The sequence below is a fragment of the Bubalus kerabau genome, chromosome 1 (genome assembly GCF_029407905.1).
Source record: "Bubalus kerabau isolate K-KA32 ecotype Philippines breed swamp buffalo chromosome 1, PCC_UOA_SB_1v2, whole genome shotgun sequence".
NCBI classification, from domain to species: Eukaryota; Metazoa; Chordata; class Mammalia; order Artiodactyla; family Bovidae; genus Bubalus; species Bubalus kerabau.
This window is the reverse complement of record NC_073624.1, coordinates 16144400-16164736: the sequence shown is the minus strand read 5'-3', so window position 1 is coordinate 16164736 and position 20337 is coordinate 16144400. Positions and strand designations below refer to the sequence as shown.

The following is a 20337-nucleotide window of genomic DNA, read 5'->3' as shown; positions in this document are numbered from 1 at the left end:
GCTGTCTTCCTCCTCTGTCGTGTGAGCACATCCAGAGAGAGGAGTATGAGATCAGAGCAGTCTGGAATGCTGAGGCCCCCACACTGGAGAGAGGTATCTGTTCTGGAGAGTCCCCCAGATCTGTAATGGACATTGTAGGAACAAGAAATAAACTTCTGTTGTGTTAAATCACACCACACAAACACACAAAAATGGGAAGAATAGTTGATTCACAATGCTGTGTATATTTCTGCTGGGCAACAAAGTGATTCAGTTATACTTTTTAATATATATGTATATATACACATTTTCTTTATATATATTCTTGTCCGTTATGTTATCATAGGATGTTATATATAGTTCCTTGTGCTATACAGTAGGACCTTGTGGTTTATCTCTTCTATATATGAAAGCTTACATCTGCTAATACCAACCTCCCACTGCAGTCCCTTCCCCTTGGCAACTACCCGTCTGTTCTCTAGGTCCATGATTCTGTTCCATAGATAGGTTTGTGTCATACTTTCAGATTCCATGTATAAGTGATATGGTATTTGTTTCTGACTATGATCATTTCTAGTTGCCTCCCTGTTGCTATGTAAGGAAAGTGGCTTCTTCTCCATGATGTTCTGTACCTCACTTTTGTCTACCTGATCTTAGAGGATTTATTTCATCCAAATCAGTACAGAAAGAACTTCTGCCTCACCCCCCTGTGTAATATGTCACCATTTGAAAGTACCATAATTTATTTACTTAAAAAAAATGAGATATAATATAAAATACTATTAAAGGTGTATGATGTGATTTGATATATTGTATCAAATCATAATGGTTTATATATATTGCAAGATGTCACCCCAGTAAGTTTAGTTCTGTTACCATATATATAGTATTAACTTTTTTTTCTTGTGATGAGAGCTTTTAAGAACTGTTCTTTTACTATAATAGCAACTTTCAGATATGCAGTATGGTATTAACTAGAGTTTCCATGCTATGTATAAAATCATCATGACTTAAATTTATATCTTTTGACTCTCTTCATCCATTTCACCCCCCCATAATTTATTCAGGTTCCCTAATGCTGGATATGTAGGTTGTTTCTTATATCAATGCTGTTAACAGCTTAATTCTAATGTAAAGGATTTGGAACTGGTGGTCCTAAACTATCTGAAAAAAAAAAAGTGAAGACTTTCAGAGGAGCATAAACATTTGGGGATATAAGAGGATATGCAATTTTTTTTTCACAGCTGGTAAACTTCTATGAAGTTTATGAAGAACAGAAAGGGCTTATGGCCCTTCTACTTTATTGCTTGGGAAAATCTTCTGCAGTATTTCAGAAGCTTCTCCATTCTGCCTTGCTAAGGCTCTAATCTCTTTCCTGCATTTTACCGTCTCCCAACTGTTTGTGTGTCAGTAAAAGGGGTTAAAAGAATGCACATTGTCTTTTCATCCTTCTGTCTTGTGATAACAGCTTGTCCTGTCAATTAAATTTCTTTCAAGTTCTTAGGTTCAAGCAGGTACACCATGTATTTCAGAGTCAAGTCATGAACAGCAGCTAACAGAGTGGGAACTGTGAGGACCAGGGGTAGCTGGGGGTGCAGCAGCCCTGAGTCCTGGCCCTCCCTCTGCCCCAGGAGGAAGAGGAGGTGGAACGGGAGATCATAAAACAGGAAGAAAGTGTGGATCCCGACTACTGGGAGAAATTGCTGCGGCACCATTATGAGCAGCAGCAAGAAGATCTGGCCCGAAACCTGGGCAAAGGAAAAAGAATTCGTAAACAGGTCAACTACAATGATGGCTCGCAGGAGGACCGAGGTGTGTGTGGCCGGCCCCGCCCCCCACCCATGGGCCGTTCCACTAGAGCAGTGGGCCCCGCTCATCTGCCCTCTCTCCCTCCAGATTGGCAGGACGACCAGTCCGACAACCAGTCCGATTATTCGGTGGCCTCAGAGGAAGGTGATGAAGACTTTGACGAACGTTCAGAAGGTGAGGCCCATGCCTTTCTGTTGGATTTTTACCTGTTGCTTTGTCTAACATCCCGATCAGCGTCGCTCACACGTCCTTTTTCTTCTTGTAGCTCCCCGCAGGCCCAGTCGCAAGGGCCTGCGGAATGATAAAGATAAGCCATTGCCTCCTCTGTTGGCCCGTGTTGGTGGGAATATTGAAGTGAGTACCACTCGGTCCTAGGGCAGGGTGGGTGCGAGCGGCTGTCGGGTCTTGGGGGAGTTGGGTTGCCTCCCTCTCACCTGGCTCCTTCTGCCCCCAGGTTCTTGGTTTTAATGCTCGTCAGCGAAAAGCCTTTCTTAATGCAATTATGCGCTATGGGATGCCCCCTCAGGATGCTTTTACCACCCAGTGGCTCGTGCGGGATCTGCGAGGCAAATCGGAGAAGGAGTTCAAGTAAGTTGAGTGCTTGGGTGAGCACTGTAAAGCAAGGCCTCTTGAGTCCGGGTTTTTCTGCACACTGGAGCCTGCTGTGCCAGGAGGCACTTCTGCTGAAGCTGGAAGTGCAGCTGCTAGGAGTAGGGCTCTCTGTTCCCTGCTTCCCCAGCAGAGGACCTGGGGCACAGCGCGGGGTCTGGAGACCAACTCTCAGCACCGTGGCGGGCTTTAGCTCACATGGAGCCACGGTCATCTCCAGCATGAGGCCTGACTGCCCTGCGGGTGGGAAGGAGTCTGGTCTGGGAGCTGGCTGCTCTTTAACCTGTTTCTCTGTTTCTTTACCACAGGGCTTATGTCTCGCTTTTTATGCGGCATTTATGTGAGCCGGGAGCAGATGGGGCCGAGACCTTTGCTGATGGCGTTCCCCGAGAAGGCCTGTCTCGTCAGCATGTCCTTACTCGGATTGGGGTTATGTCCTTGATTCGCAAGAAGGTGAGCCCTGAGCCTCCCTCTGTGATCCAGGGCTTATAGTGGGAGCTGGAGAGCCAGCAGGGAAGGAGCCTAGTTGGACTCGGGTCTTCAACCTCTTGTCCCATTGCTGCAGGTTCAGGAGTTTGAACATGTTAACGGGCGCTGGAGCATGCCTGAACTCGCAGAAGTAGAGGAAAATAAGAAAATGTCCCAGCCAGGGTCACCGTCCCCAAAGACACCTACCCCCTCCACTCCTGGGGACACACAACCCAATACTCCAGCTCCTGCCCCGCCTGCCGGTGAGTGCTCCTGGGTGGTAGTCCTCTGTCCTCTTCATCTTGTCCTGGCCTGTGGTTTTTCTGCTCCCCTGTGCTCAGTTCTCAGGGGACTCCGGCAGGACGCACAGCAAGCTCCCTCTCAGTTTAGGAGGGCCGTCCTGAGAATAGGGCTGGCTCTTAAAGGCACGAGAGGACAGTTTAAGATGAGACAGACTGAGAAGGCATGACCTTCTCTTTGATCTAGGACCTTCTTAATTAATGTCTATTGTTGGTCTACAGAGGATGGGATAAAAGTAGAGGAAAATAACCTCAAAGAAGAAGAGAGTGCAGAGGCAGAGAAGGAGGTGAAGTCTGCACCCCCTGAGGCCGCCGTTGAGGTGAGAGGGTGACAGACGCCACACTGGAGGCCGTGGGATTGGCCCATCCTCCCTCTGGGAGGCTGGCCCGTCTGCTTCAACCTCTGTCTTCTCTCTTTTGAAGTGTACACAGCCCCCTGCCCCTGCCTCAGAGGAGGAGAAGGTCCCAGTGGAGCCTCCTGAGGGAGAGGAGAAAGTGGAAAAGGCAGAGGTCAAGGAGAGAACAGAGGAAGCGATGGAGACAGATCCCAAAGGTATGTCTATCTGTGTGCCCTACAGACCCTGCGAGCCAAAGGACTTCGACTTGCAGCCCAGCTGGAGGCAGTCCAGAGGAACTGACACATGGAAGACTTTTTCACCCCTGAGTTTAACTGTGGGCCTTTTGTCCCTCAGGACATCTTTTATGACTTTAATCATTAAGATTTAGGTTTAGGACTATTTCAGATCTAACAGAGGTGGGGAGCACTCTTGTTTAGGTATGTTCTCAGTGCCGTCTATTCCCCCCAGGTAATGCTGATGTGGAGAAGGTGGAGGAGAAGGCAGCAGTCGATCTGACTCCCATTGTGGTGGAGGACAAAGGTGGGTGTTTGGAGAAGCCGACTGTACTGTAAAAGGACTCGATTGCTGAAAGGAAGAACTTTGTCTCCCAGACACCTCTCCACCCACAGGCTCCCCATCCATACTGATAGAATCATTTTATCCCAAGCTAAAAGACTCCCCCCTCTCCCCGCCTGTGATGGTCAGTGGGCTGGTGGCACCTTTTTGTGGGTTTAAGAAACAGTTACATGTGGGGACTTCCCTGATGGTCTGTTGGTTAAGACTGCTCTCCCAACGCAGGGGGCCCAGGTTCAATTCCTGGTCACAGAACTAGAGCTCACATGCTGCAACTATGACACAGTGCAGCCAAATATATATATATATGAATAAAACCCGTGGAGAAAGGGTGGAAGTAGATGGGTGGTCTTGTAGCACACGGTGCTGTATGTACAGGTAAGGGCCATGGTGCTGTCTTCTGTCTAGAGCTGACATTTCTCTTCTGCCTGTTCTGTAGAAGAGAAGAAAGAAGAGGAGGAGAAAAAAGAGGTGATGCTTCAGAATGGAGAGACCCCCAAGGACCTGAATGATGAGAAGCAGAAGAAAAATATTAAACAGCGTTTCATGTTCAACATCGCAGATGGTGGTTTTACGGGTATGAAAAAGGGGCCCACTGGAAAGATTCAAGGTGAAATTAGGGTTCTTGTCAGAAACCAAGGTATGGCGACTTTAGCTGTCCTAGAGGGAATGCCAGGCCTACAGCACACTCCTCTGGGGTCCCTGTTCCAAAGCCAAAGGCACAGTAAGTTGCTATCGGGTCAGGAGTTAAGTAGCTGAATCCTCAGTGGTGTCTGCCTTTGTGTTTCTCCCCGTTCCCCATACCTCTCTTCAGAGCTGCACTCCCTGTGGCAGAATGAGGAGCGGGCAGCCACCGTCACCAAGAAGACTTACGAGATCTGGCACCGACGCCATGACTACTGGCTACTGGCTGGCATCATAAAGTATCCTTTGTCTGAGTCCGATCCAAGGTTCTGGTGGGATTTCTGCCGGTCCAACAGTTGGATGTTCTTACTTTCCCTTGTTTCGTTTTTCCTGAGCGATTAATTTTCCAACAGCCATGGCTATGCCCGTTGGCAGGACATCCAGAATGACCCACGCTATGCCATCCTCAACGAACCTTTCAAGGGGGAAATGAACCGTGGCAATTTCTTAGAGATCAAGAATAAGTTTCTAGCCCGAAGGTTCAAGGTGAGCAGGAATGGGAGGAATACAGGCTTTATAGGATGGCCTTTAGAGTGCAGAAGGGACTGCAGAGGAAGTCTGGTCCTTCAGCCATACTGTATGTTTTCCTGGGTACTTAACTGTGTATCCTGTGAATGACTTTGCTCCCAAGTATCTTAGAGATCAAGACAGACAGACTTGAAAAGTAAGCAGTTACTTAATGGCTGAAGATGACTGCCTGACAAATGAGAGACCAGCACCATGGGTGTGCTAGGGGACCTCTGCAGGTTGGAGTGTTCAGGAAAGACTCAAGTGTGATTGAATTCACTGTAAGGAGGTGGGGCTGTCAGTGGGCTGGTCATACTTTTTCCTGAGTCTGTGCGGATGAGGGGTGGGGAGATGCAGAGACGTAGAGCTCCATTTTTAGAAATGCTGGGGCTAATATGCCCAGGACTGAAGGGACACCTTTGTCAGGAATGCAGCAAATTGTACTGAGGGCACCTTGTGGAGACATCAAAATGAAGACAAGGCACATGAATCTCAAGCTGCGTATTATAATTGGGGAAGGAGGAATGCGTACCAGTGAGCCTTCCAACATCATGTGCCAAGTAGCAGGTGGCACAGGGACAGGCCTGGTGCCTGTTCTCAAGCTTTCAGTTTAAAGTAGCAGCAAATGCGTGGTCAAGTGTGTGTCAGTCTAAGTGCTGCAACGGAGACTGCTAAATCCATAAAGAAGTTCTCCAGGGGGAAGGTGGGGAGCGCTCACAAATGCTTCACAGAGAAGATGGAAGTTTTTTTCCTACTTTTTTAGATTTTTTGTTTTTTTTAATGACCATTTTTAAAGTCTTACTGAATTTGTTACAATATTGCTTGTTTTATGTTTTGGTTGTTTGGCCAGGAAGCGTGTGGGATCTTAGTTCCATAACCAGGAATATAACCTGCACCCCTTGCCTTGGGAAGCAAGAGTTGTAACCACTGGACTACCAGAGAAATCCCTTTGGAATGAAGTAATAGAGCATTGTCGGATAGATAGAAACAGGAGGCCTTATGATCAAAAGGGTTAGGTTGGGTATACAGGCTGTAGAGCTTTAAGGTAGGGTGTTTGGAAACAGCAAATAGTCCAGGTCGGGTGTAGAAGACACTCGTGGTGGTGGTAGGAGGTAGGCTGGAGAGAGGTAAGGCTGGAGGCCTGACTTAACCTTACAGTTCATGGGTAGCTATTGAGGATTTGTGAAGGGTTTTGACACAACCAAGGGAAACTGAAATAGAACATTTCATGAGATTACAGAACTACTCTATACTCATGAGGTAGTGAGGGCTCAACTCTTATACTGGCTGTGGAAAAGGATGAGATAAAGGAAATGAAACACTAGACAAATTTTTAGGATTTACTGATGTACTGTGGGGTCAGCAGGTTTTTTCTGTTAAGGGGCCAGAGTATTTCAGGCTCCTTTGTAAGACAAACTCTGTAGCGATATAAGCAGCCGTATGTGATAAACCAGTAAGTATGAATGTGCTCCACTAAAACTTTGATTTACTGATGCTAAAATATGAACTTCATATAATTTATATGAAGTGTTATAAACTATTACTTTGATTTTTTTCCAACCATTTAAAAGCCAAAAACCTATTCTTAGTTCTTGGGTCATCCACAAACGTAGTGGCCCAGATTCGGCCCACAGGCCATAGTTTGCTGACCCCTGACTTACTTGACTGGATTTGAGATACAAAGGAGTGAGACTCTTAACTGAGGTTTTAAGTCTGAGTTGCTGAGAAAGTTAAATTATAATCGGCAGATCAGAGAAGTGAGGAGAGCAAGCAGTCTGTAGAAAAGAGTTCCATTCTAGACAAGTCCTTTGGTGTTTTTGAGAAGTAAATACCCCAGCACCATCAACAAGTGGGATCAAAGTGATCAGCCATGCACAAGTGGGAACAGAACAGTCGGTGCCTGAGGTACAGGTTTGAGAAGCACCATCCCATTTGCATAGAGGGGCTGGCTGATGCTGGGAGGTGCGAGAGAAGGCTGATTCTGGAGAAAGCTTATAGTTTGGGGCAAGAGGGAGGGAGCTGGTGAAGGAGACAGGGTATATAAGTTGAAGGTAGGTGTCTGGTCTGTTTGAGCATAAATTAGTAGACCTTGATGTAGGCAGGTCTTGTGGAAGAAACAACAGTCCATTATTCTCATACTCTCCTTTTTCCTGATCTCTAATGGATTCATTCTTTTTAAGAACCAGAGGATCATTGAGTAAAATAAGCCTCGTGACTCAAGTATCAACATTCTTTCCCTTGGAATGTGTTTCAAAGGACCTTTTACACAGCTCCAGCAGGCAACATGTCAAGTGTTTGTTGCAATATGAGTTTTGGTGGTGGGGTCTGGAGGCAACCAAAGATATTCGACACTGGGTATGTGGGTAGGTAAAATGTGGATTCACATCACATCATTCAGCAGCAGGTAGAAGCAACAAAATACATTTCTATAACATAAATGGACTGTTTAAAAAGATACGCAGTGGGGAAAGGAGGAAACAGAATTTTATAATGTACAGAAAAACATTCTGTAAATTAGAAAACACACATGAAACAATACTATCCTCAAGAAAACCCACAAAAAAGTAGGTATATTAAAAGGATTGCCTATTTGAGGAAGGAAAGGAATGGGAGTGAGATATGGAGGTGAAAGAAAAGAAACAACAGGAATAATTTTTTGAAGAGTAAAACAACTTAAGTGATAGGGTAGTTATATCCAAAGGATGACTGTCATGCAACCGTTTAAAGTCATATTTTATTTATAGAGTTTTACTACGTAAGACTTGTCTTCCCTGGTGGCTCAGATGGTAAAGTGTCTGCCTGCAATGTGGGAGACCGAGGTTTGATCCCTGGGTTGGGAAGATCCTCTGGAGAAGGAAATGGCACCCCACTCCAGTATCCTTGCCTGGAATATCCCATGGACGGAGGAGCCTGGTAGGCTACAGTCCATGGGGTCACAGAGTCGGACACAACTGAGTGACTTCACTTAACTACGTAACTTTGAGTGAAAGCAATATAAATACGTATATAGGATCTAATTTTGTAAAAAACATACGTAATTGAAAACCTCTAACATTATCTTTTGGAGGTGGAATTGTGATTTGAATTCTTTATACATTATGTTCTAAATTGAATATTTATCATTTTTGTATAAGGGTGAATCAGTAAAGGGTGAAGAACTTTTAAAAACACAGACCTCCAAAGAGGGGTAAAAAAGGGCGTAGTATAATGTTGGACTGCCAGATGAGGGGGAGGGAGCATCCATCTGTGAGGTTCTTTACAGGTTCTGAGAGGCTCGTCAGAAGCAAGCGGAGTGAGCATCAGTCTGATTGCCGTCTCCTCTTTGTCTCTTGTCCAGCTCTTAGAACAAGCCCTGGTGATTGAGGAGCAGCTGCGTCGGGCAGCTTACCTCAACATGTCAGAGGACCCTTCTCACCCTTCCATGGCCCTAAACACCCGCTTTGCTGAGGTGGAGTGTCTGGCAGAGAGTCATCAGCACCTGTCCAAGGAGTCCATGGCAGGAAACAAGCCAGCTAACGCAGTCCTGCACAAAGGTAGCCAGTGGCTCCCCTGCCTCCTGCCGACCTGGCCTCTTCCTTCTCTGCCCCTCCCCAGTACACAGTTACTCCTCCAGCCTCAGCCTTTATCCAGCCCCTTTGTCTGGGAGCTTAGGGTATGCGCGGGATCCTCGCCTTCCTCCTCAGGCAGCTGACATCTTAGAGGCAATCAAGGATAGTAGTTCTTTGCCTCTTAACTCGAATATATTCAAGTTCTTGGAGGTGGAAACAAAGCAGAATAACATAGTTTCATCTGTGGTAGTTTAGAGGTAATTTCAGGTGATTTAATATCCTGTCACGTTCTAGACCCCTTTCAACATTCATTTTCTGATTAAAGTTAAGACACTGTGAGGGGGGTGGAGGGTGAAAGGACAGAAAGAAGGCTGGTATATAGGAAGAAGGGAGAGCTCCAAAAGAAGAGAGGAAAGATGAGAAAAGGAAACGGAATAACTATTCAAGAAGTGGAGGAAATAAGACAATAGGGATCAAGGAACAGGTGACTTTAAAATCATAGACTCACGGGCAGCTGGAACTGGAACATGAGGAATAAGAAATACGTGGTGGAGCCAGGTCAGGTGACTCAGTGACAAATGACAGTATTCCAGCACATCAGTTTCGGTCTCTGAGAAGTACTAGGGGGAAGGGATGGTCCCCATATGGGAGGACAGACCTGGGTCTTGACCACCACGGCTCACCGCCTCTTTTTCTCCCCATGCAGTTCTGAAACAGCTAGAAGAACTGCTGAGTGACATGAAAGCCGATGTGACTCGACTCCCAGCCACTATTGCCCGAATCCCCCCAGTTGCTGTGAGGCTACAGATGTCAGAGCGTAATATTCTCAGTCGCCTGGCAAACCGGGCGCCTGAACCACCTCCACAGCAGGTATAGGACCATTTTCCTCTGGCCAGCTGTTGAACAGAGCCATTCCGGAAGTGGGAAACTTTACTGTTTGTCCCTAGCTTTACAGGCTGGGCAGCGGGGTGGGCTTACCAGTGAGTTCTCTTCAGATCTGGTGGGTTGCTGTGATCTTGGAACTCTGACTCCCTTGGCCTTCTCTTCCTATAGGTAGCCCAGCAGCAGTGAAGACCCAGATGGAAAATACCACCTCCACCGCTGAGCAGTGACCTTCCTCACTTTCCCTTGCCCAGATTCTCCCCTGGGCGCCCGAGAGACCCTCTCCTTCCTTCTGCCCCATCTTCTAAGTTGTAGAGGAACAGCCCCCCCGAGCACTAGGGGAGGGGAGGGAGTGAGGGGCAGTGGTGCCCTTCCTGCTGGAGAGACTGCAGCAGTAGCGCCGGCGCCATCTGCAGGGAGCTGGCGGGCTGGCCTTCTGGGCCCTGGCTTCTCCCCACTGTAACACTGTTACAACACGTACTGTTGTGGGTTCCCGCCAGGCTTGAAGAAAATGATCTGAGTTTCTTCCTCCTTCCGTTTTATTTTGTTGGTTGATTTTGTGTTTTCTTTTCTCCTTTTTGGGGGGTATTCACAGTGGGCCGGGCCCCTGGGCGAGACACAGCTACCTCTGTTGGCATCTTTTTAATACCAGGAACCCAGCGGCTCCAGCCCGAGTGGCTAGAATGAAATAAAGTGGAAAAAAAAAAAAAAAAAAAAAAAACCAAAAGCATAAAAAAAAAAAAACAGATTTCTTGATGAAAACAAAATAAAAGTTTCCTTGTATTTTAGTGCTCTGGTTCAGTGTGGGTGTAGGTGCAGGTGGGTGAGTGACGGGAGCCCTGGGACACCTGTAATTGGAGAATAGGGGTTTCCTTGTATCATCAGAGTCCACGGAAGAATCGACTCCCCCATCTGTGCACGTGTTCCGGGCAGGACGCCGTCCCCTGTGCACAGCCGCCCGCCCCGCCACCCGCGGTTCACAACCTGATCTTGGGCTTCCCGGCTCTGCGACCGTGCGGAAGCAGGCTTCTCCAAGCTGTAGGGATATCACGCATAAAATGAAAGGATCTTCCTCGCAGTGTTGTGAAGGTGGAACCAGGCTGGAACACTATTTTAACAGCGGAGCGCCACCTTGCAGCAAAGCTTTAGTCGGTTTTTCTGTTAACTTGCGTGGGTGAAATGCGGACACGAGATGCCTTCCTCCCGACCTCCAAGACGGGAACCTGGGCAGGGAGGACCCTTACCTGAGGGGCAGCGCGGGTCCTGCCGTCAAGGAAGAGGCCTCCCGCGTCACAGGCGTGGGGGCCGCCGATCTCGGGGCAACCTCAGGCGGAGGGCGCAGCTCTAGCGCCGGTGTTCGAGGGGAAGGGGCGGCTTCCGGGTGCGGTATTTCCAAATGAACTTTACGAGGCCAAAGGCCCACGCCGGGAGTGGAGGGCGGGGAAGTCGAAGACGCCTCGTGGGCACCGCCTTCTCCGCCTGCGGGGAGAGCGGAGCGGAGCGGTCCACTCCGGAATCCTGCCCGGCTTCGCGCCGGCCCGGCGAGCAAAAGTTCCGGCTTCCTCATCGGACCGGAAGGCCGGAAGAGGTGGGACCTTGGGGCGCGCAGTGCGCCTGCGCGAGACGTTTCCGTGGTGTGGCGTCTGATCTCCTGGCCGAGCCGCACGTGGAACTCCGTGCTTGTCTCTTCCAGGTGAGCCGAGGCTTCGGGCGAGTCTGAACTAAGTCAGGTGAGGGAGAGTGAGACGCTGACTTGGATTGGGACGTGTGGAGGGGCACCTGGGGCGTGGGACCCAGGGCCTGGGGCTCAGCGTGGAGTGGAGGTTTGGCTAGGCCTCGAGGGGCTAGGGGGCTGCTGAGTCGAGGTTCTGATGGAGTCAGTGTCCTTTCCTGATCGTCTGCGATCTGCCTTTCCCTTTCAGCACGTTTATCATCTCCCGTTTTTGTGTTCCCCAGGACCATGGGGCGCAAATTGGACCCTACGAAGAAGGAGAAGCGCGGGCCGGGCCGAAAGGCCCGGAAACAGAAAGGTGCAGAGACCGAACTCGCCAAATTCTTGCCTGCAGGTAAGGGTCAGGCGTGCTTCCCCTCCTGATACTCCCGCTTTTGCGTTATTCTTCCTTCATAGCTTAACTCTTTCGCTTTTTTGGTCTATGTGTTCATTTTCTGTTCAAATAGAACTTTGTAATGATTTACTAGAAGACTAGTATGAATGAAATACTCTCATTAGCATTTAGAACTTAGGGAAGATGCAGCAGGGACACAAGAAGCTATGCAAGGACAGGTGTGATTCAACGTTGAGGGAGTTCCCAGGAAGGGGCAAGCCATAGAGTTAAGAGGGTTTAAAAAGATTCTGTAAAGAAGTTGGGTTTTGGAAAAAATGGGTGGCACTGTAGCAAGTGGAGGTTGGGAAGGGGGCAGTCCAGTCACTGTGAACTGCGTTGTGGAGGGGATGGAGATGATAACCACAAATCTGGTTCCTGCATAATACTTGGTTGTCTACTGCATGGAAGACAGGGTGGGAGGGGAGAAGGCGCAGGTAGTTCATGTCCATCATTGTGTAAAAGAAGTGATTAATTGAGGTGTTGGCAAGTGCTCCACACTGTGCGGAACTCTTGGAGCTCATATCACCACAGTGTCCTATGAGAGAGGTGCTGCTTAGAAAGTGGATGCTGAGAGTTTAACTTGCAGACAATTTTCAGTTGTCCGTAATTGTTAATTATCAAAGAGCTGGGATTTAAATGTAAAGTTATTTAGAGAATATATGAGCAGCAGCAGTTGTGGAATCTGTGGTTGGTAACTGATTGTATTGTTGTTTAGTCGTCTCAGTCGTGTCTGACTCTTTTGTACCGCATCGACTGTAGCCCGCCAGGCTCCTTTGTCCATGGGATTTCCCAGGGAAGAATACTGGAGTAGATTGCCACATCCTTTGCTAGGGGACCGAGCCAGGGATTGAACTTGTGTCTGTTGCATTGGCAGGTGGATTCTTTGCCACTGAGCCACCAGGGAAGCCCTGGTAACTGATTAGTTGAGAGTAAAAGAAAGAACAGAAGAAAGAATCGGTGTTACCAGAATGGTGATGATGCCATTGAAATCAGTCTGGAGGGAGGCCCAGTTTGGATTTGGTTGGTGAACAACCAGATGGAGATCATCTCCTTGGCATCTGTTAGCCGGCTCTTGGGAGAGCATAATGGTGTGTGTGCTCTGTCACCCTTCGTCACCCTATGGACTGTAGCCTGCAAGGCACCTCTGTCCATGGGATTCTTCAGGGAAGAATACTGGAGTGGGTTGCCATTCCCTTCCCCATCCCAACTCAGGGACTGAACCTGAGTCTCCTGCATTGCCGACGGATTCTTTAGGGTCTGAGCCACCAGGGAACCCCCAGAGCACAGTGGAGTGGGTTACCGTTTACTCCCTTTAACTAGATCCTAGTTGTTTCTCCTGTAATCTCCTATTTTGATTGTTTGTTTTTTAAACAGGTGGTGATGAAAATTCTAAAAGGCTGTCAAGTCGTGCTCGAAAGAGGTGAGTGTGTCCAGACCTACATTACATGGATTAAATCGGTCCTGCTCGTCTTTCAGCATGTGATCCTGTGTAATCATCAAGCTGATGGGAAGAGCTGTTGGGGACTGTCACATTTCCCTACTCTGGGAGGTGGCAGAGCCTGGAGGTGTGTTCCGTTTTCCACTTCTTATGTGTTTTTAGGGCAGCCAAGAGAAGGTTGGGCTCTGCTGAAGCCCCTAAGACGAATAAGTCCCCTGGGGCCAAACCGTTGCCTGGAAAGCTACCAAAAGGTCAGTGAAAATAAGAGCTGGGTGCTACGTTAGGAGTCCTCTGGGTCCTGGGGAAGGAGGGACTTGCTGAGCATTTCTGACATGAAAGGAACAGCCAGAGGATATTCTCGGGGGTAGAGAGGGCAGGTTCCATCAGTGTATGGCTGCCACCGGTCTAGGATTCTGCAAACCCTTTGGGGTCTCTGCAGGAGCTGTCCAGACACCTGGTAAGAAGGAAGCCTTGTCCTTATTTAACGTTGCTCGAGGCAAGAAGCGCCCAGCACCAACCCATAGCAGTGCAGAGGAGGAGGAGGAAGACTCTGAAGGGCACGGTGTGGTGAACCAGGAGGACCTCTGGGGCTCCGAGGACAGTGATGCCGATATGGTAGATGACTATGGAGCTGGCTCCAACTCAGAGGATGAAGATGAGGATGGCGGTGAAGAGGTGAGCTCCATCCCTCTGGGTCTCCCAGAAGTGATCCTTGCCTTTTATTAGAGTCTTTGCAGATCGCTCTGACTGTCTCTCAGTGATGAGGGTAAGCCTGAGTAGAGAAAAGGGACTTTGGTGCGCCATCACTGTCTCAGAGCACCGATTACCTCTTCTCGGCACATGTGCAAGTTTAGAAGAGCCATAGGGATAGAGTACTTTGAAACATGAGATTTTCCTTTTGATACAGCAATTCCACCTTAGGTTCGTGATCCAGAATGTAGACAAAGGTTTACTTGTTAAAGTATAAGAAGTTATTTCGTATTATACAGTTCATATATTTGTGTCATTAGAAAAGTTCAAGCAAAATCCAGTAAAGTGTCCACTTGTACCCCTCACCCACAACCCCCCTCCTCTCTACAGAGCTACCATTTTGAAGTTTCTAGGCACCGTCCATGTGGACCATAATGCCAAAACTCTGGAAGCTTCCAAAATGTCCAGTTTACTTAAGTGAATTAAAGTTCATTCATATGTGAAATCAACATTTGGCCAATATGTCTGTGTAAATGCTTGTGTTCTAACTGTGAATGAGAAAGGCAAGAGGCAAACTTGAAAATGCATCGTGGTTTTAACTGTGAAAAATGACGTAGAGTAAGTGTGGAGGGAAATACAGTGAAACGGGCACCCTCAGGGCAGTTTTTGTCCCCACCCCGTGTACATATGGTGTGGGAAGACCAATATAATGAACGCTTTGAATCCCTCATTTTATTTCAACAATGGTAAATATTGTGCGAAGCATACAGTCACTTTTGTAGGATCTGTATTTCTTTGTGGGAGCACGAGTTAGATTTGTATTTAGGAAGGAAACAGGTGGGAAGTGTTCTGTGGGCTGCTGGATGGGCCGGCTTTGTACCTCCAGCCACTTGTCTCTCTTTTCAGTTGTTGCCCATTGAAAGGGCTGCTCGAAAGCAGAAGGCCCAGGAAGCGGTTGCTGGGTGAGTTGTGGAAACTCTTCTTCGGGTGGAGTGTAGGCAGCAGCTGGGGAGGAGGAAAGCTCAAGGAAGGAGGAGGTGTTGGCTTTGATCTGTGAGCCACCCTGCTCCTGGACCTGTGTGCAGGGACCAGTGGAGCGAGGAGGAGACTGACGAAGAGGAGGAAGAGGAGCAGGTGTCTGCAGAGTCAGGCCCCAGAGAGGACGAGGAGTCTGAAGGAGGCCTGCAGATCAATGTGGATGAGGAGGAGCCTTTTCTGCTGCCCCCTGATGGGGAGGTGGAGCAGGATATCCTTCCAGAGCAGGGTGTGGGGGGATGTGTTTGTGAGAAGGGGTTTCTAGGCCTGCCATCCCCCCTCCCCATTACACACACACCCGGAAACAGTTCCTTAATGGGCCCACATACCCAGGCTCCAGACTTGCAGCGTGTTCACAAACGCATCCAGGATATAGTGGGTGTGCTGCGTGACTTCGGGACTCAGCGGGAGGAGGGTCGGTCTCGCTCGGAATACCTGCAGCGGCTTCGCAAGGACCTGGCCACTTACTACTCGTATGGCGACTTCCTGCTGGGCAAGCTCATGGACCTCTTCCCTCTGTCCGAGGTACCCACTCATTCGTCCCTGATGCTGTTCCTGCATTTCCTTCCTGTTCCCCCGTGTAAGGAGGTAGCTGGCCTCCTGGCCCTCTGCTCTCCTGGTGGAGCCCCTTAGCCAGCCTGACCCCCTCCTCCCGCCGTCCTCTGTCTCAGCTGGTGGAGTTCCTGGAAGCCAATGAGGTGCCTCGGCCCATCACCCTCAGAACCAACACCTTGAAGACCCGGCGCCGGGACCTTGCTCAGGTGAGGGGTGGGAGGCAGTGACTTCTGTGCACCCAGGGACTCCTGCATACCACCCTTAGCATTTACAGCCACAATCCAGGGGGCGGACTTTGACAGGCCTGGTGCCAAGCTGGGTCAACCTGCCGGCTCAGGGCTGAGGACCCCTGTGGAGTGGGAAGTTCGTCCCCTCAGCCTCTGCTCCCTGTGACTGGGCGGTGATGGAAGTGCTGCCTCACAGAGAGACGGGTGGAGTTGTCTGTCTCATCAGTCATGGGGAAGCTGGTGAGACCGTAATTCCTGCCTGCAGGAAAAGACAGGACACACAGGCCCAAGCAGTATTTGAAGCTCATCATTTCCAAGGGTTCCAGGTTAATAACCTGGGGTCTAGAGGTAGTGGTGTGGCCCTGTGTGTGGCGTGTCTTCTGGTGTTAGGTAACCCGACAGCTATCTTTAAAGTTCTGTCACCAGTAATGTTCAACTGATGGCAAGGGGGCTGAGGCTCTTGGAAAATTGGGTTCTGCTTCCAGGAGATGAAAGAGCAGGAGCTGGCAGTCTGCTCCATGGGAATGGAGTTCAGACCTCCCCTGAGGCCCAGGAAGGGGAGACACGGGGAGAGATGGGAGAAACGCTCGTTTCTCCCATCTGTGCCGACTGCATCCTGACTGAGCTCTAGGGCTGTGGTGCCACAGGCCTCTGACATGGCCACGTCTTCACGTCTCCAGCCTCTCTCAGAGTTGACTTCAAGGTTCTAAAACCTTCATCCGTCTTAACCTCTAGGCACTCATCAATCGTGGAGTTAATCTGGACCCCCTGGGCAAGTGGTCCAAGACAGGACTCGTGGTGTATGACTCTTCGGTGCCCATTGGTGAGTGTGCCCCGCCCCAGAGCCCTTCCACCCCTGCCCTCGTCCCAGCGCGTCACCTGCAGGCTCTCCTCCGCAGGGGCCACGCCTGAGTACCTGGCTGGGCACTATATGCTGCAGGGGGCCTCCAGCATGCTGCCTGTCATGGCCTTGGCACCCCAGGAACACGAGCGGATCCTGGACATGTGCTGTGCCCCTGGAGGAAAGACCAGCTACATAGGTAAGAGGAGGGGCCGGCAGGGCGAGGACCCATCCTTAGGAAGCAGGGGTGGGGTCAGTGACTCGAGGGCACTCAAGAAACAGCCCCAGGCGGCCCACCTCTAGCCCCATGGGTGCCTTTTCCTGCCCACATGACCTTGGGCAAGGCCCTGGTCCTCTGTAGAATGGTGAGGTGATAGTGCACGGGTTGGCCTTTATGTCTTGCTTGGATCGTGAGAGTTACATGTGTGTGCACAAGTAACCGTTACATACAGTTAGTTGTAACCATTTAATTAAGCTTGGAAGAATAACTGAGGCTGCTGAGTAACAATGGAAAAACCACCCTGGCAGGTTTGCTCATCATAGGGCCCAGCACAGACTGGGTGGACAGCGGGGAACATGGCTTCCTGGGGAAGGGCTGAGGCTTCGCTGGCAGGGGGAGGGGAAGCCCAGCAGGTGTGGAGGCAGAAAAGCTGCAGCTGAGCCCCGTGCCCTTCTCCCTTCAGCCCAGCTCATGAAGAACACAGGGGTGATCCTCGCCAACGATGCCAATGCCGAGCGGCTCAAGAGCGTGGTGGGCAACCTGCACCGGCTGGGGGTCACCAATGCCATCATCAGCCACTACGACGGGCGCCAGTTCCCCAAGGTGGGGCTCCCACTGGGTGTCTCTCCTCCCCCACTTCTGACCTCAGGATGTTGAGACTTGCCCCTGGGAAGCTCACGGTATGGTTCCGTTGCCCAAACTACCCTCTTCACCTCCCCTTTCCCCAGGTGGTGGGCGGCTTTGACCGAGTCCTGCTGGACGCTCCCTGCAGTGGCACCGGGGTCATCTCCAAGGACCCTGCCGTGAAGACGAACAAGGTGCAGGGGGTGGGGGACCAGCTGAGAAGCCTTGCGGGGGTAGCTGGGGGAGGGGGCCCCCCGGGCAGCCAGCAGCGCTATCCTCCCAAAGCCTCCCGTTGGGATTCCAATGCCTGGATCTCTCTGTCTTGGGGGCAGGACGAGAAGGACATCCTACGCTGTGCCCACCTGCAGAAGGAGCTGCTCCTGAGTGCTATCGACTCTGTCAACGCCACCTCCAAGACGGGGGGCTACCTCGTCTACTGCACCTGCTCCATCATGGTGAGGCCTGTTGGGGCGCGGGAGGGAGCTAGCCTGGGGCTGCCATGCCCTCAGCGTCCCTTCAACTCCAGCTCTGCTTTCCTTCCGTCTCCCCCACACGTCAGGTGGAGGAGAACGAGTGGGTGGTGGACTATGCCCTGAAAAAGAGAAATGTGCGCCTGGTGCCCACCGGCCTGGACTTCGGCCAGGAGGGCTTCACCCGCTTCCGGGAAAGGCGCTTCCACCCCACGTTGCGCTCCACCCGCCGCTTCTACCCTCACACCCACAACATGGATGGCTTCTTTATTGCCAAGTTCAAGAAATTCTCCAGTTCTATCCCCCAGTCCCAAACCGGTAAGCGATCTGTTTTTTGCTCTCTTCATCTCCACCTTTGCTCTTTCCTCCTCCAGAGGCCTTGGAGTGTGGCTGCAGGGAAGGGCGGGTCCTTGCCCCCCTAGCTTAGCCTTGAATGCTGGGGTGAGCGATCCTTTTCATTCCAGCTAGAATTGGTCCGAGGCCTGAACCCCAGTTGGGTATGTTAAAGGGTTCGCGTGGATCAAGCCCTTTCCTCAGTTGTGCCAGGTGGCTGCAGTTGTCAGCAGTGAATGCTCTCTGTGGGGGTGTGGTTTCTTGGCCCAGGGCAGCCTTCCTGGTAGCAGATCTCAGCCTCATCAGCACTGGGCTGGTGCAGGACTCCGCAGAACCGTCAGTTCTCTGCAATCTCACTAATTGCAGATGGTTTTCTTGGCTGTCTTGGGGAGTTTGGGCTGGGCCATAAAGGCCAGGGTGGGGTTTTCTGAAACAAACCTGAGGGCTGTGCCTCCTGGGATGTTACCCTAGGCTTAGTTGGACGAGGGAGAGGCGGATGTCTTTGCACACAAACTTGGTGACTTTTCTCTATAAACAATGCCTCTTAACATGAGTCACATTTGAATGTTAACACATTTCTTCAAGAAGTAGCAAAGGACCCTATATATATATATATATATATATATATATATATATATGTATTGCTGTAACTTTAAAGATACATATTTAATATGTCAGTCTTCATTCATGAAGACTAGCTTGTTTTTAGTTACTCTGTGTGCCTTCTTATTTTTCTGTATCTCATCAAAAGCTGCATGGAAGAAAATGTCTTTTCTGATTAAAGGAGAAGCCCAGTGCTTCAAGTTTGTTCAGGATTCACCTCCTGCTGGCCCCCACGGGGCACAGCTTCCTCTGAAAACCTTCTGGCCCATGGATGGGTAATGGTATTTTCTCTTTATTACAGATTCAAATACAACTTGAGTAGAGGCTAGGTGAAACTAAGTAATCTGAATCTGGGTGATCTGCTCTTAGGTGCTGCCCCTGTTGTGTGGGACACTTGAGCAGGACGTGGCACCCAGGAAGTCTCCTTACTTTAATATCTCTGCTTTTCCTGCTCCCCTGATGATCATGACCCAGTGATGGGCCTTATTTCTCAAACTGTTTAATTTTAACCACAGGAAATTCTGCAACATCCACCCCCACAAACCCAGACTTGCCCAACGTGAATGGGCAGGTGACCCCCAAGTCTGAGAGTGGCAGCCCACCTACCAAGAAGGCTGGTCAGGCAAAGCAACAGCTGCAGAAACAGCAGCATCCCAAGAAGTCTTCCTTCCAGAAGCAGAATGGCATCTCCAAAGGGACGGACACAGAATTGTCCACTGTGTCTGCTGTCACAAAGGCCCAGGCGTCCTCCAAGCTCCAGGACAGTAGTCAGCCGCCCGAAACAGCAGCAGTGGTCAGGGAACCGAAGGAGGCTGGGAAGCTAAAGCAACAGTCACCCAAACTGCAGTCCTCCAGGAAAGCTGCCTTCCGGAAGCAGCGTGCTCCTCCCAAGGCCATGGACACAGACTTGCCTGCAGCACCATCCCTCTCCAAGACCCAGGCCACACCCAAGCCTGAGGACTGTGACCAGCCCTTCGGAAACACCACAGGGGCTGAGAAGGTTAAGCAGCAGGTGGCAGAGCAACCTTTCAAGAAAGCTGCCTTCCAGAAACAGAATGGTACCCCCAAGGGACCTAACATTCCCACCGTGTCCTCCCGCAGTTGCAGCCAGCCCCCGCCAGCAAAGAGGAGAAAATCTCAGTCCAGAGGCGGCCGCCAGCCTGCACTCACTTCAGTGGATGGTTGAACTAGACTGCCATTGTTACAGGGTTGGAACTCTTTCCTCTGTGAGGATGGCTTCCCAACCATGGATGTGAAATTTAATACATGTTTTACAATCTCTGGCCACTGTGTGTTTTTTGGGGGTGGGTACTGGCTTTGCTGCTTAAAGAGCAGAGGAGGGAGGGTGAGACAGGGATCCTCAGAAGAGGGGACAGTGCAGTGCACTGAGAAATCAGGTCAGTTCCCGGGAACCCAGGGAAGGAGGTTCATGGAGTCAGAGCTGGGTGTTTGGACTTAGGAGGGAGGAGGGCAATAGGGATGTAGATGGATTTGGTGCCA

The 20337-nt window shown here is 50.1% G+C and overlaps 2 protein-coding genes, 1 long non-coding RNA gene and 1 other non-coding gene across 12 annotated transcripts in view; 3 read left to right on the top strand and 1 right to left on the bottom strand.

Annotated features, from left to right (window-relative positions):
- CHD4 (chromodomain helicase DNA binding protein 4) overlaps nucleotides 1–10238 on the top strand; it is a 29325-nt gene extending 19087 nt beyond the window's left edge. For 3 of the 7 annotated variants that reach the window (XM_055569093.1, XM_055569113.1, XM_055569070.1), the window contains exons 26-40: nucleotides 1611–1791; nucleotides 1876–1962; nucleotides 2054–2142; nucleotides 2243–2376; nucleotides 2706–2850; nucleotides 2963–3128; nucleotides 3387–3484; nucleotides 3588–3717; nucleotides 3971–4042; nucleotides 4515–4652; nucleotides 4890–4998; nucleotides 5113–5245; nucleotides 8604–8802; nucleotides 9521–9684; nucleotides 9868–10238. In XM_055569093.1, coding sequence (XP_055425068.1) covers nucleotides 1611–1791; nucleotides 1876–1962; nucleotides 2054–2142; nucleotides 2243–2376; nucleotides 2706–2850; nucleotides 2963–3128; nucleotides 3387–3484; nucleotides 3588–3717; nucleotides 3971–4042; nucleotides 4515–4652; nucleotides 4890–4998; nucleotides 5113–5245; nucleotides 8604–8802; nucleotides 9521–9684; nucleotides 9868–9885 — 1863 coding nt within the window. In that variant the 3' untranslated portion in view covers nucleotides 9886–10238. Of the gene's footprint in view, nucleotides 1–1610; nucleotides 1963–2053; nucleotides 2143–2242; nucleotides 2377–2705; nucleotides 2851–2962; nucleotides 3129–3386; nucleotides 3485–3587; nucleotides 3718–3970; nucleotides 4043–4514; nucleotides 4653–4889; nucleotides 4999–5112; nucleotides 5246–8603; nucleotides 8803–9520; nucleotides 9685–9867 lie in introns of all 7 variants that reach the window. The other 4 variants (XM_055569103.1, XM_055569078.1, XM_055569086.1 and 1 more) reach the window with 3 other exon arrangements.
- Nucleotides 3168–3305, top strand: LOC129642627 (small Cajal body-specific RNA 11). Its single transcript, XR_008709882.1, has one exon. It is a non-coding gene; the product is annotated as a small Cajal body-specific RNA 11 (non-coding RNA).
- On the bottom strand, nucleotides 9003–11078 carry LOC129643920 (uncharacterized). Of its 2 annotated transcripts, none has more exons than XR_008710602.1 (3): nucleotides 10941–11078; nucleotides 9793–10544; nucleotides 9003–9017 (listed from the first exon to the last, which is right to left on the bottom strand). It is a non-coding gene; the product is annotated as an uncharacterized LOC129643920 (long non-coding RNA). The 2 variants fall into 2 exon arrangements; XR_008710601.1 differs by lacking the exon at nucleotides 9003–9017 and adding an exon at nucleotides 9420–9434.
- A 211-nt stretch (nucleotides 11079–11289) lies between these two features.
- NOP2 (NOP2 nucleolar protein) lies at nucleotides 11290–20121 on the top strand. 2 transcript variants are annotated; one of them, XM_055569129.1, is made up of 16 exons: nucleotides 11290–11389; nucleotides 11653–11762; nucleotides 13176–13221; nucleotides 13402–13490; nucleotides 13679–13914; nucleotides 14836–14891; nucleotides 15015–15178; nucleotides 15293–15489; nucleotides 15636–15725; nucleotides 16482–16569; nucleotides 16646–16786; nucleotides 17271–17410; nucleotides 17536–17625; nucleotides 17764–17886; nucleotides 17991–18219; nucleotides 19353–20121. In XM_055569129.1, the coding sequence occupies exons 2-16, from the start codon at nucleotides 11657–11659 to the stop codon at nucleotides 20021–20023; spliced, it is 2466 nt and encodes an 821-aa protein (XP_055425104.1). In that variant the 5' UTR covers nucleotides 11290–11389; nucleotides 11653–11656; the 3' UTR covers nucleotides 20024–20121. The 2 variants fall into 2 exon arrangements, with proteins under 2 accessions (XP_055425104.1, XP_055425113.1); XM_055569138.1 differs by having other exon boundaries at nucleotides 11306–11426.
- Nucleotides 20122–20337: the final 216 nt, after the last annotated feature.

Excerpts from the sequence above, each read along its gene's own strand:
- NOP2 (XM_055569129.1), top strand. The coding sequence starts at position 11,657 with ATGGGGCGCAAATTGGACCCTACGAAGAAGGAGAAGCGCGGGCCGGGC. Across the intron at positions 13,915-14,835 it reads ATGAGGATGGCGGTGAAGAG|TTGTTGCCCATTGAAAGGGC; the intron begins GTGAGCTCCATC and ends CTCTCTTTTCAG. Across the intron at positions 14,892-15,014 it reads GCCCAGGAAGCGGTTGCTGG|GGACCAGTGGAGCGAGGAGG; the intron begins GTGAGTTGTGGA and ends ACCTGTGTGCAG.